This window comes from Delphinapterus leucas, chromosome 7 (genome assembly GCF_059928025.1).
Source record: "Delphinapterus leucas isolate spDelLeu-1000000601 "Yukka" chromosome 7, BTC_Dleu_Yukka2, whole genome shotgun sequence".
In the NCBI taxonomy this organism is placed as follows: Eukaryota; Metazoa; Chordata; class Mammalia; order Artiodactyla; family Monodontidae; genus Delphinapterus; species Delphinapterus leucas.
Genome location: NC_143135.1, coordinates 53,694,076 through 53,708,330, shown reverse-complemented (window position 1 = coordinate 53,708,330; position 14,255 = coordinate 53,694,076). Strand labels below are relative to the sequence as shown.

The following is a 14,255-nucleotide window of genomic DNA, read 5'->3' as shown; positions in this document are numbered from 1 at the left end:
CTGGACAAAAACAGATGTAAAATAAGACAACTTTTCTTGAAGAATCTTAGAAAAGTCATTTCTACACACAGAACTATTTCTCTACTCACCTTCCTTGCTTCCTGTTTCTGCAGGCACTGGAAGAGATGCATTGTGCTGGATAGCTGCATTGGCAACAGCATTAGCTGTTACAGTGAAGGCAGTTTGGGGAACCAGCCGAGGCATCAGGGGTACCAATCGACGGCCTTCAATGGACCATTCTGAAGAGCTATTAGGTCCAGACATACTAAACAAAAAAGAAAACACTGCTACAAGAGTTCTCAATTGCTAAAAATGAAGCAAATATATACACTCAAATATAACTTTTTAAATTATAAAAAGTGCCCTGAGTGAACAGGAGAGGCTTTATTTTAAGCAAGCAAGATCAAAATTATGAATAATAATCAGAATTCAAGGAATTTCACACACACTTAGATTTTTACACATTTTATTCCATAATCTGAATCTTATAATGAACATAATTGAAACTATGAAAAACTGTCCCATGCCTTTTAAATAAATAAACGTTATTTTCATTAGTTTAAATCTGGTATTGCTAATGAAAACTAGTATTTCTACTAACTTTTAGAACTTAATGTTATAATTAAGCTAAAAAGGTAAAAAGTACTCATTATTTCAAAAATCAGATTTTCCTGAATAATTAAGGATGGAATTCATTGAACTTTTGTAAAATTATCCTAACTGCCTGCATGGCCAGAGGTTCTAAGGCTTTCAAACAAGGGAAACTGAGGCAGTAAACGAGGGAGACTAGGTACTGGGGGATAGAAGGGAGCTGTATATATCACCGCATGTGTCACTGACAATGTGTTATATTACTATCCTTCCTGTTAAAAAAAGTATACTAGATGTGAGGACACTGTAAGAAACCTGCCACTACTTTAATTTTACTTATTTATACCATTCTTCACTCTAAGGAATGTTTGAGGCAATTGAACTCTACCCCTAAGCAGACATTATTATCAGTTTTACTCAATTTCTTAAGCAAATTTTATCCTAGGAATCCAAACAGAGGTTGAAATATGAAAAGACAGTTGTTCACTTCCCTTGGCTTGGCTCCACAAAAGGTAGTGGTATCATTTTTCCTGACTAATGGTTAGTGTCGAGGTTTAAAATTCACCCAGAATCAATCAATCAATCAACCTCTTCACTAAGTCAGAAGTATTTCTGCACCTTTTTCAAAACCAAAGATTCTACAACCCAACCTAGAGTTTAAGATTCTGTAGGTCCACTGATTCTTCAAATTTAGATAGAGTACACAAAAGCCCTTGTTAGTGGATAGTGGAATAATGATGATGATGGTAATGATGATAATTAACATCAATTAGCACTTAGTATATGTGAGGCATTGTTCTAAACATTTTACATGTATTAACTCATACAATTCTTTCAATCTTATGAAATTGGTAATATTATTATCTCCATTTTTAAGATGGGAAAACTGAATTACCAAGAGGTTAAATAACTTGCTTATGGTCACACAGCTACTAAATGTCTCCTTCAACAAGCATACATCATGCTACTGAAAACAACTGCCACATCACAAGTGGAAGGTATAAAAATTTTCAAATGTGTTTTGTCTAACTTTTGCCTTTGAATTATACTAAGTGGGCACTGCTGTCTAATCACTAGTAACTTTCACTGAATGGAACAAATAAATTACTTTACAACTTGAGAAGAATTTACACTCAGTCAAGAAAGGAATTTCTAGGAGTTGATGAATTCAATTGAGTTACAGTGGGAAATCTGCAAATTCCTTCATGGTATAACATAGCCCTACCTAAGACATGGGAAAGAGGGATTCTTAAGACCCCAATAACCCTCACAAATTTGTTATCACATAATCTCCAATTGATGCTAGTTCTGAAACAAAATTCGTACAAACAAGAAAGAGAGACAGAAACAGACCTATTGCTAATTGTCAAAGGAAAAAATTCTAAAAGCTATTCAGCATTTTCTTGGCTTACTCCTATTTTGCTATCATTTTATTAGAATATCACTACTAAATTTGCTTGGTGAGAGTTTACCATACAAATAAAGTGATGTCTACACTTACCTGGTACATTGTTAAATGGTGGCAGAAATTATGGAAGATTAATAATTTAAAATACATGAATATATATGCTATTGAAAGGACAGAATTTGCAGTGCAAAAGATACAACTGCAACTTTTAGAAAGATCTATAAATCTTCCAAATTTCTACTCAGGCAAACATGCTCAAAATTTTTTTAAGTGAATGAAAAATTAAACATCATGTTAGAATTAGATCAAAATTCCTATTTTGCTTACTAATGAGGGTGTATATATGCATTAGTTGCACAAATCATCTAGATAGAATTTTACAGGTTTCTGTAAACATCTTATTCCAGGGCTTTCCTGAGATTCCTAAGTTTCAAAGAACTCCTCTCTATTTATACTAAATATAGCAAGGGAGGGTGGAAACCTGGCTCCAGCCCCTTTTCTGAGAAGTCTAACAAGATACTAGTGGAACTACCTTGGCCCTCTCATCCTTTGGTATGCAGCGCACCAGCATGAAATCCTCATCCTCACATAGAAACTCAAACAGTATCCCATGAATGTCTGGCTGATGGAAAAGGAGTTAAGAGAATAGTAATTCTGGATAGCCACTTTATTTAGATACAATGCTGGCAAGAGTGGCCCAATTAAAAACTGTGAAGCCCCTTGACATTCCAGGCTTTAATACTATAATATTCTGACATGTTTCAAAACTGAATTAGAGTATCAAACTTAATAAATGGTCTCGTGCCAAATAATAAACACGTGTTATGGTTCAAGCAAGGCTTTTCTTTGATCCCAGACACTCCACTCCTTTTGTTTCCATCTCCTTTGTGCTCAACCTTCTTGGCTTTCTCTTTACCTTTCAACCACATTCCTTCTGGCCTAAGCTGCTGTTTTGAGTGGGGGAGGGAAGGGAGAGGAGAAAGGGAATGCAGTCAGTTCAGATGCATTCCTCCATGGCTCAAGTTACTTTTTTCAGGCTCAGAGTTTGAAGCCCTCCTATAGATAATCTTTAGCACTAGGTTCTGTTACTACTTCTGAGGGAAAGAGGGCAGAGGAGACGGACAGAATGAGGGATCTATGTCTTCCTCACCATTCCCCACTCATTGACCCTTGGGCTCAACAAGTAAATACGACGTCTGGTCGAACTAAAACCACAATATAAAATATTAAAACAGGAGTATAGAAAGACCTAAGTAGCTTAAAATTATACACTGAAGTAAACGGTTTTCAAAAAATTAAATTTATGTGTTAAAGAACTCAGAAAAGAGAGAAAAAAAGAGGAAACAGGTAGATAGAAGCCAACTCTCAATTATCCATGCTAACAGAGAGAGGAGGGAAAGGGAGAGGTCAAACAGATCAAAGAAATTGACATATTATCCAAAAATACTTTGGCAAATACTTGTAAGTTCTTCCATCAAACCTCTCCCAGGACAACTAACAAGTAGTAAAATGAGTAATTAAAAATTTCACCTCCTCTCCCTTCCCACCCTCTGACTAGAGGTACTTTCAAGCAGCAAAATAGCTAAAGGGTGGGCAGTATTAGGAAGGAAGGGGAGGAGGGGAAGAGAAGTAAAAGCAAGGGGCACGGTTAATTCATAAATGGAATATGTGCCCCTGAATAATTGAGAGCTTCAATTTTGAAATAAATAAAAGAAAAAGCCTGAAATAATAATAACCTATTTGCATACCTGTAACTTGGTCTTTCACCCAAATATAAGGATAAATTCATTCTTTAAAGGGGAAAAAAGGAAAAGGAGACTAAATAAGTGTTATCTTTAAGTATGAAACTGATGCATCAACTTACAACTAATTGCCCCACAATACTGTTCCAATGCTTTTAAGGTACTAATTTTGTCTCTAAGTGCCTCTGAATGCAAACTATTATTTAGTTCTTTATTACCTAGCACATAAGTTTCCTATTACAAGTTCTCAAATTAGAATCTAGGCTCAGTTACTATTTTTAGAGTATCCCAATTTAAAAGTTTAAAGCATTTAAAGAAGGAACACAATATGTGAATGTTTTAGCCATGTTGGCTTAACAAGTAAATACCTAATGATGCTAGAGGAAAATTTTCAAATTTCTACAGTGCATACATACCAACCACTGAAAAATCTCCAAATTCAAACAGCTTAACTTTCAAACTACACAGTTAAAAAGGTAGCACCCCATTTTATCAGTCAAGTAAAATCAGTAACATTAAAGCACCACATGAAGCTAATGGATCTTCAGGGTCAATACAATACTGCCAATTGGATTAAAAGCATTATTTATTACATTATGGAAACGTACTGAATTTTTTCCTTTAGTTTTATTTCACATTAAAACATAAAAATAAAAAACAGATGAATATTCTATAACATACCTTATTTTATAAAATGTTCCTACCATCTTGCATTAACATTTAAAGGATAATTTCTGTTCTTTTCTTATTTTCAGGAGGCACTGTCTCCATACATACTCTGTTAATGCTCAGTCTGTCTTCCACCACCCTCCACCCCATCTATCAAATAGTTATAATGATCTGAAAACAGTTTGATAAGAATCCTTTACAATTTTATTTTTTTGGCTTTTCAAAGTAAATTAAGGTATACTGTAGTCATATTTCTTAAAAGCAGAACATATATTTTACAATCTTTTTGCTGAATCTCAAAATACATGAAATATTAGTCAGTTATCAAAAAATTTATAATGCCTATTTATAAAGCAATATACATATCAAATACTATTACAAAGTAACTCTAAGGGGCTGTCAAATTTGGGGAGCACACTACTTTCTTATTGAACTTTGCTTCGAGTAAAGGAATCATCTGCTAAACTGTGGAGGCCTTTAGTTATACAGAGATTACACTGCAACAGGATTTGACCTGAGTACTTAAAGCTTGCCTAACCAAATGCAAAAACATAACCAATTGAATAAATAGTCAACACAGCTATGGTCAGGATCCCTGAGTACAGAGATATTACTATCAAGATAAAAGACTCAGGAATCTGCTACACAATAGGAAGACTTTCAAAACTAAGGTATACTACGTCATGAAAAATCAGGGGTGGTATGACTAATGGCTTACTTATGTGCAATTGTTGTTAACCGTTCATCGTTTACTGCTCTCCGAACTTCAGCACGGTGGCGCTCTGTTGAGATGCTATGAAAAAAAATAGCCATTATAGAACTCTGCCAAGCAGGCAGCTCTTTTCTATACTTTTATTAATGTTTAAGTCAACATTTTGCTTGTGGGGGGGGGCAAAATTGATTTGTAAAAAGATATAGACAGGGGCCTAATATATATCTTCAAATGCTTTAATTAAAGTCATAGAAAAGGATTCAGAATGATTCTGTGTAACTGCAGAGAGAATTAGTTACAAATTAGAAATCACAGGAAGACAAATTCAGCTTGATATCAAGTCATTACGTCCAAAACTCAGAAATATCAGACCATGTTCAAGATTAGCAGAGGTTCCTGTTATCTAAATGTAAAAAGCCACTGAATGACCCCTAATCATGGTTACTGAGAAGAGGATTTTGGCACTTGGAAGAAAGTCTTCTAAAGTCCTTTCTAAAGCTTAAGAGTCTATAATTTTATGTTTAGTGAATATAATAAAGAAATGAAAGTGGCAAGATAATGTTTCCTGTAGCTATATGCTATGAAACTTGACACTAGGATATTACTCCTTTATTACTCAACACTTGAGCTGTGTGTCTTCTACATTGTATCATGTTACCACTATAGTAAAAATGTACTTATGTTGATCCTGATTAAATACATGTAAAGTTAAATCTAAACAACTGAAAAAAGGCTATACCCATTCCATTCATAAATACTCAATAAAATGAATAGCACCCTTAAAAGTGTAATCTTTATTGCTAAGTTAAATCTATACCACGGACTAAAATATTTAAGGGGCTGGAAAGCAGAAATTTATGAGGCAATATAAACAACAAACAAAAAATATAAATTGTTAAGTATGGAGGCAATAAGACTGACGATTTGGCTTAATAACAGCCCTATTTTAATGTTAATTAAATGCAGGAAAAAAAATCTCTTCCCTATTTTCACTTAAAAAAAGAATAGGACAAAATGGTCTTAAATGTAGAAAGGAAACTTCAGTTAAAACAGAACTGAATTTACTGAGAAAGCTCAAGATGTTAAGAATGGATCAAGGCAAAGTATCAAAGAATCCCTTTCACCAGAATTTTTTTAATGAATTTTTTTAACACTAGTGGGAAGCTGAAGGGATAAACTATCCCTAAGGCTATGACTATTAATCACCACCCATTTCTATAAATTAAGACAACAACTTCCTAGTGTCTCCTTCTACCCCCTAACAAATGCCACTGGGCCACTCTAGATCTTCCTATCCAGTCGCTGCCAGCTCTTCTTTCCTTCACCCAGGTCAAAAATACCTCCCTTTTCCAAGCGGCCCAAACCTAAGATAACCTGCCTTAAACCTTTCCTGATTAGATTACATAATAAATGGTAAATTACAAAATTTTCTGTAACAAAGCACACAACTGGGATGGGATCTCTAAACACCAACAACTTGACACCTCTGTCTTCACCTTAAGAGTGAAAAGTATTGAAACACCTCAAAATGAAATTTCTAGACTCATCTCTCACAAACTTTTATGATAATTTACCTAAGAACTTTTGAGAGTTCTCCAAGAAGATCTTTCTTTTCCTTGGTGAGATCTCCCTGTGCCCGAAGTGCACTGATAACTCCAGCATATGCCTCCAATTCTAGAAGAAGAAAATTATTTTAACAAGATAGGCCATCAATATTTAAGTACTATGGCTACATAGAGTGAAACTTCAGGGCAGGAAACCTAAAAATCAATATGCAAATATTTCATTAATGTCCTCTCAAAAATTTTATCTAAAACCATAGGTTAAAATGTGGCTTTTATAATCTTATTTTCTTTTTGACTGCCTCACAGAAGTCATGTATATAAAAAGTTTAGGTAGAAAAATCTAATGGTAAATATTTCGTCTTATGCATCATCCTGAAGAACATTCAACTCAGATGCTACCAACACCTGGGAACAGGTTCCAAGTGATATAATAAGGCTGATGAGAGAAGTTTTTAGCATTATTGATAGGTACCTTTACTGGCCAAACTTTGAAATAATTCCTTAGGCTTGCCTAAGAATTTGACCTATATTCTATCTGTGAATAGTGTGCAAGTGAAAAACTACTGGATCAAGAGTCAAATGACCAGATTCTGGCTCCAGCACTGACACTAGTTGTGTGACCTTGGACAAGTCCTTTCTCATCTCTGATCCTCAGTTTCTTTATCTAGAAGACACTTTGAAGGTACCTTCCATTTCTATGATCCTCTGCATCTATAAAAACCACCAGCAAAATGACTAAGGCAGATTAGCACACATGAATTGCTCTTACAGCAATCAGGACATAATACACTGAACCCTAATGCCAGACAGTTTCATTTCACTAACTTTCCACAGCAACAACTGTTATTTAGTGAAACTGTCAGTCCCTAGTAGTGGTTAAAATATAAAACCAAAAAGCCCTCAATGGCTCCCAATGAACCATGCCTGCCTCTCAGTGTACTTCCTCGTGTACTACCTTCCAATAGTCCCTCCCACACTGACTCTGGGCTTGGCATGTGACTTGATTTGGCCAATGGAACATCAGCATACATGATGCAAATAGCAGCCTTGGACACAGGACCTTGCTCTCTTGTAAGCTTGAGATCACCAAGCTATGAAGAAGCGCAGGATGAAAGGTCACATGGAGAGAGAGGCCCAGCCACCTCAGCTGAGCCCAATTAACCAGCTAAGCTACCAGCTGAATAGAGCCACATGAGAGAGCTCAGGCAAGACAAGTAACCCATAGAATCATGAGAAATAATAAAATAGTTGTTTCAAACCATTAACACTATGAGACAAGTATACCTGAGCAAAACAAAATGATGAGAAATAAGTGTCCAGACTACAGTTATCTTCTTACTCAATTCAAGTTGCTACCGTATTTGCCAACGCCTTACATACAACAGATACTGAATATTAGCCAAATAATTAAGGCATGCATACCTGCATCCAAGGTACTACACCAACAATAAAACAGCAGCCTCATTCAGTTCATATTATTCACAGTTCTATCAAAAGAAAATACTTTATATAGAAGAGTGAGCTTAAATAGAAATGTCTGGTCCAACTGAGTTATCCCATGTGTAAACATCCTGCATGTTCAATCTAGGCTGGATATTACGTAGATGTTTCATGTGGTATCTCTGGAAGGCCAAACTCTGCTTCTCTGGAGTAGTGAAGGAAATACTTTGTTCCAGGAAACATATATTTCAGCTTTTATCAGGACCTAAAGTAGAGTTCAGAAAGACACTGGGGATAACTAAGAAACCACTATATCTAAATGTTTATGCCCCATTTATGGAATATTTTATTCAACAAATCAGTATTGAGTCCTATTATATATACCAGATAGTATGCTAAATCCTGCCCTTAAGAAGTTAACTCTAGAATAAAGCTACAGTGAAACAAGTCACCAGACAATTCTGATACAGTTTACAATACAGTGGTAAAGGCACAGAAGAAAAACACATCATCTAGTCTGGAAGCATAAGCTTTAATCAGAAAGAGAACTGTGCTCTAGGCAGGCAGTGGGGGAAATGCAAATGTGCAAAAGGAACAGAGAGAGTAAAAGAGCATATAATGTTTCACAGAGACATTAAACTTCCAGTAATAGTCAGTGACTATTTTGAGAGTTTTACACTAGGGAAAGTAAAAATATGTCCATACTTGGTTAGTTGCTAATTCAAACCAAACTACTAATTGAACACTACTATTACAAGGTACCATGGAGAATCTTTATATGAACAAAACAAAGTCCTTATCCTCAAGGTGATTAAAATCCAACAAGGATAAAAATGGAAAAACTGTTTGGGGCCAGACTAAGAAAAGCCACCATTTCCAGTCTAAAAAGTTTTTGATAGAACTCAGTGATTGATTAAATGTGGAAGGAATGGCAGAAGGAAAAGAATCAGGTTTTTCAGTTTCCAAGATATTTAGTAGAATGGCAATACCATAAAAAGAAATGGAGAGGTCAGAGAGAGGAAGTGGTTTGAGGAAAAACCTCACTTTTGGCCTGTGGAATTTATGATGATCAAAATTTCACTATTTCACAATATTTCAAAAAAAGTGAAATTAACTGAAGAAAGACAAAGATTCTTGACATCTCAAGTCTCATTCCAAGTCCAACTAAAAAGTCATGAACAAAAGAGGTGGCAACCTCACACAAAACTGTAACTCAGAACACAGTTCTCATAGCTACACAGTCCAATGCATACCTCCCCCCTTCATTCAATGAGAAACTCACTCATTGTAAAGAACTTTTACTAGCTTCCCAACCTCATTCACATTTGTGGATTTCATTTCATGAGAATCCTAAGATTCTGACAAATATCAAACTCAGTTGAATTTCTGGTATTATTTTTGGTACCATTCTATTACAGTGTTAACTCTAATGACACGTAAGTATAACAAAATAACACACGAAAAAACACAGGAAACAAAAGATTTGCCAAACTATATTTATAAAGCCCTCAACCCGTTCCATTTAAAAAAACCAGCCATTCAATTATACTATAGTTCATAAAGCCTCATGTAAGAGTTACAGTTCAGGGATGGTCATAAAAAAATAGGGCAGGGGAGAGGCAGGATAGAAGGAAGGAAGCATTTATCTATCACTGGTATGTTCAGTGTGTCATAAAGAAATTCTCTATCTCAATTTCTCTACATTTAAGTAAAATGTAATGTTTAGCATCTGATGTTAAAATAATTTATAACATTTTTAAAAAGAATTGTTTTAAAACGAATTCTTTTTTTTTTTTTTTTTTTTTTGCGGTACACGGGCCTCTCACTCTTGTGGCCTCTCCCGTTGCGGAGCACAGGCTCCGGACGCGCAGGCTCAGCGGCCATGGCTCACGGGCCCAGCCGCTCTGCAGCATGTGGGATCTTCCCGGACCGGGGCACGAACCCGTGTCCCCTGCATCGGCAAGCGGACTCTCAACCACTGCGCCGCCAGGGAAGCCCCTTAAAGCTAATTCTTAAAATATTTTAAGCTAATTTTTAAATGCAGTACCTTCTCTAAACTTCGGACCTAGAGCTTGTGTTTGAAAGCTATTCAAAGGTTTCACTGTTATGATAATGAGCCAACGGGTGGGGAGGAAGTCTTTCCGCAAATCACTCTCAAGGCTCACCTCCCAAAAGAAGGGTCATTGAAGATGATGTTACCCTCTAGGAAGGCTGTTTTCTTTTGTATAGAAGCAGCTCTTCAGCAATATTACCCACACAACTCTGACTAAAATTAAGGATAAATTTAGACTTAAAGGTTACAATTTTTATATTCAAACATAATCTCTTGATTCAAGGTCCCAAAAGCCCAGAAACTCTAATGCAATCAACGTCAGTTGTGATCTGCAATTATTTCAGCTATGAAATAAATAAAAATCCAACTTTATAACTGGTAGCTAGCAAGTTAGAGCAATTGCATATAAATGTGTAGAAAATCACCCTCGAATTACTAAAAGTTTGGATATAAGGTTAAAAAAAAAAAGGAATAATTGACCCCCCAAAAAACCAACCCACCCCAAAACAAAACAAAAAGCCTCTCTAGAGGTGCCAAAATACAATGCTAATAAGTAGTTTAAAATATAGAAATCCTCATAGTGGCCTAAGGGGAAATAAAAAGGGCAAAGGTTATTAGCAGGCAGGGCCATATTTGCTATGATTCAGATTTATGCATAGGAATTCCCAACAAAGATTTCCTTTGAAGAAAAGATTCACCTGCAAATAAATAAATGTCTGAAAGCAGCTGCTTTAAAACGCTATATACTCATATGTCAGGCACTGTGATAGGCCCTTTTTATATACACTTAATCCACTTAAACTTATGAGGCAGATATTATTGTCCTTCATTTACAAAAGTGTCAATAAATTTAGGGAGATGAAACAACTTGTCCTTGGATCATGTCGGTCATTAGTAACAGGACCAAGACCCCAGGTCTATCTGAATTCAAGGTCCACACTTTCCCTTTCAAAGTCATAGATATCTAAATAATTCCTATCCACTGCCAAAACATCTAATATTCTTTTTCAAATTACTTTTTCATTTACTGAGTCCCTACTATGTGCTGGCCTGAGACTATAGTGGTAAATAAGACAAAAAGGTTCCTTCTTGGACCTTACAGTCTAAGGCTGCATTTCTCAACCAAGGATACTCATGTAAACCACAGAATAAAGAAAATGATTTGAATAACTCTTTTTTTCTCAATTTTCCCAAGGATAATACATACCATTCTAGATGCATGAAGAAAAGTTAGTTCATTACATACAATGGATAACTTAGCATTAGGGCTTAATTCTCTCCCTAAATGCTAGTTGAGAAAGGCTGCTCTAAAGGAAAAGAAGCACTAAATAATTCATTACAGGCGTAAATGGTGTTTTATTACTGAAAGTAAAATATAATTTGTTAAAGTCAGCATAGCTTACATTAACTTAGAATTCAGAAACAGTATGTAATTCACACATACATTCATGAAGGTTAAAAGTATGTTAACATGAGACTGGAATCCTATTCCCTGGGTTGAAATTCTGACCCCATGACTTACTATCAGCATTACTTCGGGTTCTAAGCTTCAGGTCTGTCATCTGTAAAATGGGGACAAAAGAAGAAACATACCTATCTTTTTGGTTTGAATGAGGATTAAATGAGATGCTGAATGTAAAGGACTCAGAATAGCCCAGTAGCCCTGAAGAACTTTTAGCTGCTATTATTATTAATATGATTCATGCATCTACTGTGTACAAAGCACTATACAAAGCAGTAGGGAAATAACAGAGTAAGACAAGAACTATACCTCCAAAGAATTTCTAACCATCATGAAATATGATATCCATGCAAACAGCCATGACCCAAACAGAAAGGGAAAAGGATCACAGGGAGGCATGAAACATCAAAAATGAAAATCATACCCAATTTTCGAAGAATCCTTTTGCATTCATCCCTGCTGAGATCCAAAAGCGTTGGCCACACAACAGGCATTGCTGCTTCTTTTTGGTAGCCCCAAAGAGCTTGTCTTCCCTACCAAAACAAAAACCAAAAACTCAAATTACGAAAGTACATTCAAAAGCCCGCTCACGTGGAGATCCACACGCTAAGAAGCAAAACCAGTAAAAATATCTCACAATCCTATTTCACCTCCATGCTTTCCAACTTCTGACAAATGAAGAATTTAACCACATGGGAGCTTACTATTCCAGCCTATCATAGTAGAAAGAGCATAGGCGTTGGACACATATAGGTTCTAATTCAATCTTTCAACTTACTGGCTGTGTGATCCTGGGTAGATTGGCCTATCTGAACATAAACTTTACACATCTGTGAAACAGAGATTTTATCAATCAGTTTGTTATGAGGATTAAGTAACAGTGTATGTGAAGTTCTTATCCTAGTGGCTGACACATTATTTCATAAACAGGTGCCACTACCTGTGTAACCTTGGGCAAGTCACTTGACTTCTGCCGGCTTTCTCATTATGAGCTACATGAAATAAAATACGTAAAGTTCCTAGCACGTTAAGTGGGTCAACGGAACTTAATATAGTACTTTCTCCTCGAGTCTTAACAATGAAACATGAATTTACACCCAGCAGTCCTCAAAAAAACATTTACCAAAAGTTTAGATGTCAGGAACTTGGTACTGGGAATTCCCTGGTCTAGAGAAAAAGACAACAGCGCTGGGCCCTTGCACTATACCTGCTTAGCACACAGCAGATCCGCTGTAAATATCTGTTAAATAAACAGATGAATGACTGAGAAGAGCAAGTAATATGAATGAATGAATGAATGAGCGAGTGAATGTATGAATAAGCGAGCTCAGTGTCTCGTCTAGGAATCAGGCATCGACCCGTAATAACTGCTATCTCCCGTTCCAAGAGCTGGGACTGCTAACTCCAACTCCACGCCATAAGTTGAATCCCCTCCCCCTACTTCCCATAGTCCTCTCATCTAAGAACCAACCCAGAGCAAGGAGAGCTGGAGTGCGCGCCCCAGCCGGCAGAATGACATAAAGAAAAGGGGTGGGGAGGAAGAAGGGGCAGAGCCAAAGGAATCCGCTCCCTCCACAAGCCAGTCCCCGCCTCCCGACAGGATCTTGGAGGCGGCCGGCGGCCGCCGGAATCAAGCACCACGTCACAGCATCCCGACGCGTCCCCGCCGGCGGACCCCATTGCGGGGCCGCATCGCACTGGAAACCTGGGCAGAGGTTGCCGGAGCCCGCTCCGAGAACCGGAATCCTGTCTAATCCTTCCCCCACTCAAGTGTCAAGGAGGCAAGCCCGCCCCGCCCCCTCCCCAAACACGCACTCTCTCGCAGCACCACAACAAGAGCAGCCCGCCCACCCTCCTCACCGGTGCCGCTCAGCGCTCACCCCAATGTCAAGCTCACGACCCAAGCCCTCTCAGGACCAGTAGTCGGAGTCAGAGGCTCCGGCAGGCATCAGCGCTTCTCTCCCTCCTCAGCGGAGAGGACAACGGAGAGAAAGAGTAGACGCTCGGACAGCCAGGCAGACGACCGAGACTCACTGGGAGGCCCCCAGAGCTGGACCCCAGCAATCTCAGCACCAGGCCTGCCAGAGTCCCCCTCAGCCCACCTCGGGAGCCCCACGATCCCGTTAGGAGACAACGGAGGATGGGGTTGGGCGCCCCAAGCCGGGCTCCCAATGCTTGGCCCGGCGCTCTTCCAGACTGGCTATCCTGCCAGTTCTTCCCAGCACCCTGTCTAAGAATCACCCACCTGCCCGGCCTTTCTGGGCTCATCTAAAAGGCTCCTCCGCCAAGACTAGGGGACACCAGGAATTGGGTTTGTTTGCTGTGCCTCAGAAGGGGCAAGATGGCGACAGGTATCAAGGCGCAGGCGCAGCCGCGCGCTGCCAGTCGGGAGGTGTAGTTCGCCTTTCCCGCCTTTCGGAGAACGGACACCAGAAGGCCTCCATTCTTCTGTCCCTCTTTTCCTGCACGTTTTGAAAGGAAAGGAGAGACATCGCGAGGGGTGCTGGGAGTTGTGGTCCGAACCCAAACTCCCTCCTCTTTCGCTCTTGGTGTGCACGCGCAAGGAAGGCTGGGATTGTAGTTTCCTTGGCTTATCCTCCACACCCTCCTCTC

At 38.2% G+C, this 14,255-nt stretch overlaps 1 protein-coding gene across 11 annotated transcripts in view; it reads right to left on the bottom strand.

Moving 5' to 3' along the window:
* EMSY (EMSY transcriptional repressor, BRCA2 interacting) overlaps window positions 1–14,000 on the bottom strand; it is an 80,770-nt gene extending 66,770 nt beyond the window's left edge. For 8 of the 11 annotated variants that reach the window (XM_022593864.2, XM_022593871.2, XM_022593868.2 and 5 more), the window contains exons 1-6: window positions 13,888–14,000; window positions 12,067–12,175; window positions 6,697–6,796; window positions 5,129–5,203; window positions 3,748–3,789; window positions 90–265 (exon numbers count right to left, since the gene is read on the bottom strand). In XM_022593864.2, the coding sequence (XP_022449572.1) occupies window positions 90–265; window positions 3,748–3,789; window positions 5,129–5,203; window positions 6,697–6,796; window positions 12,067–12,136 (463 nt within the window). In that variant the 5' untranslated portion in view covers window positions 12,137–12,175; window positions 13,888–14,000. Of the gene's footprint in view, window positions 1–89; window positions 266–3,747; window positions 3,790–5,128; window positions 5,204–6,696; window positions 6,797–12,066; window positions 12,176–13,522 lie in introns of all 11 variants that reach the window. The other 3 variants (XM_022593867.2, XM_022593869.2, XM_022593865.3) reach the window with 2 other exon arrangements.
* Between the last annotated feature and the right edge of the window lie 255 nt (window positions 14,001–14,255).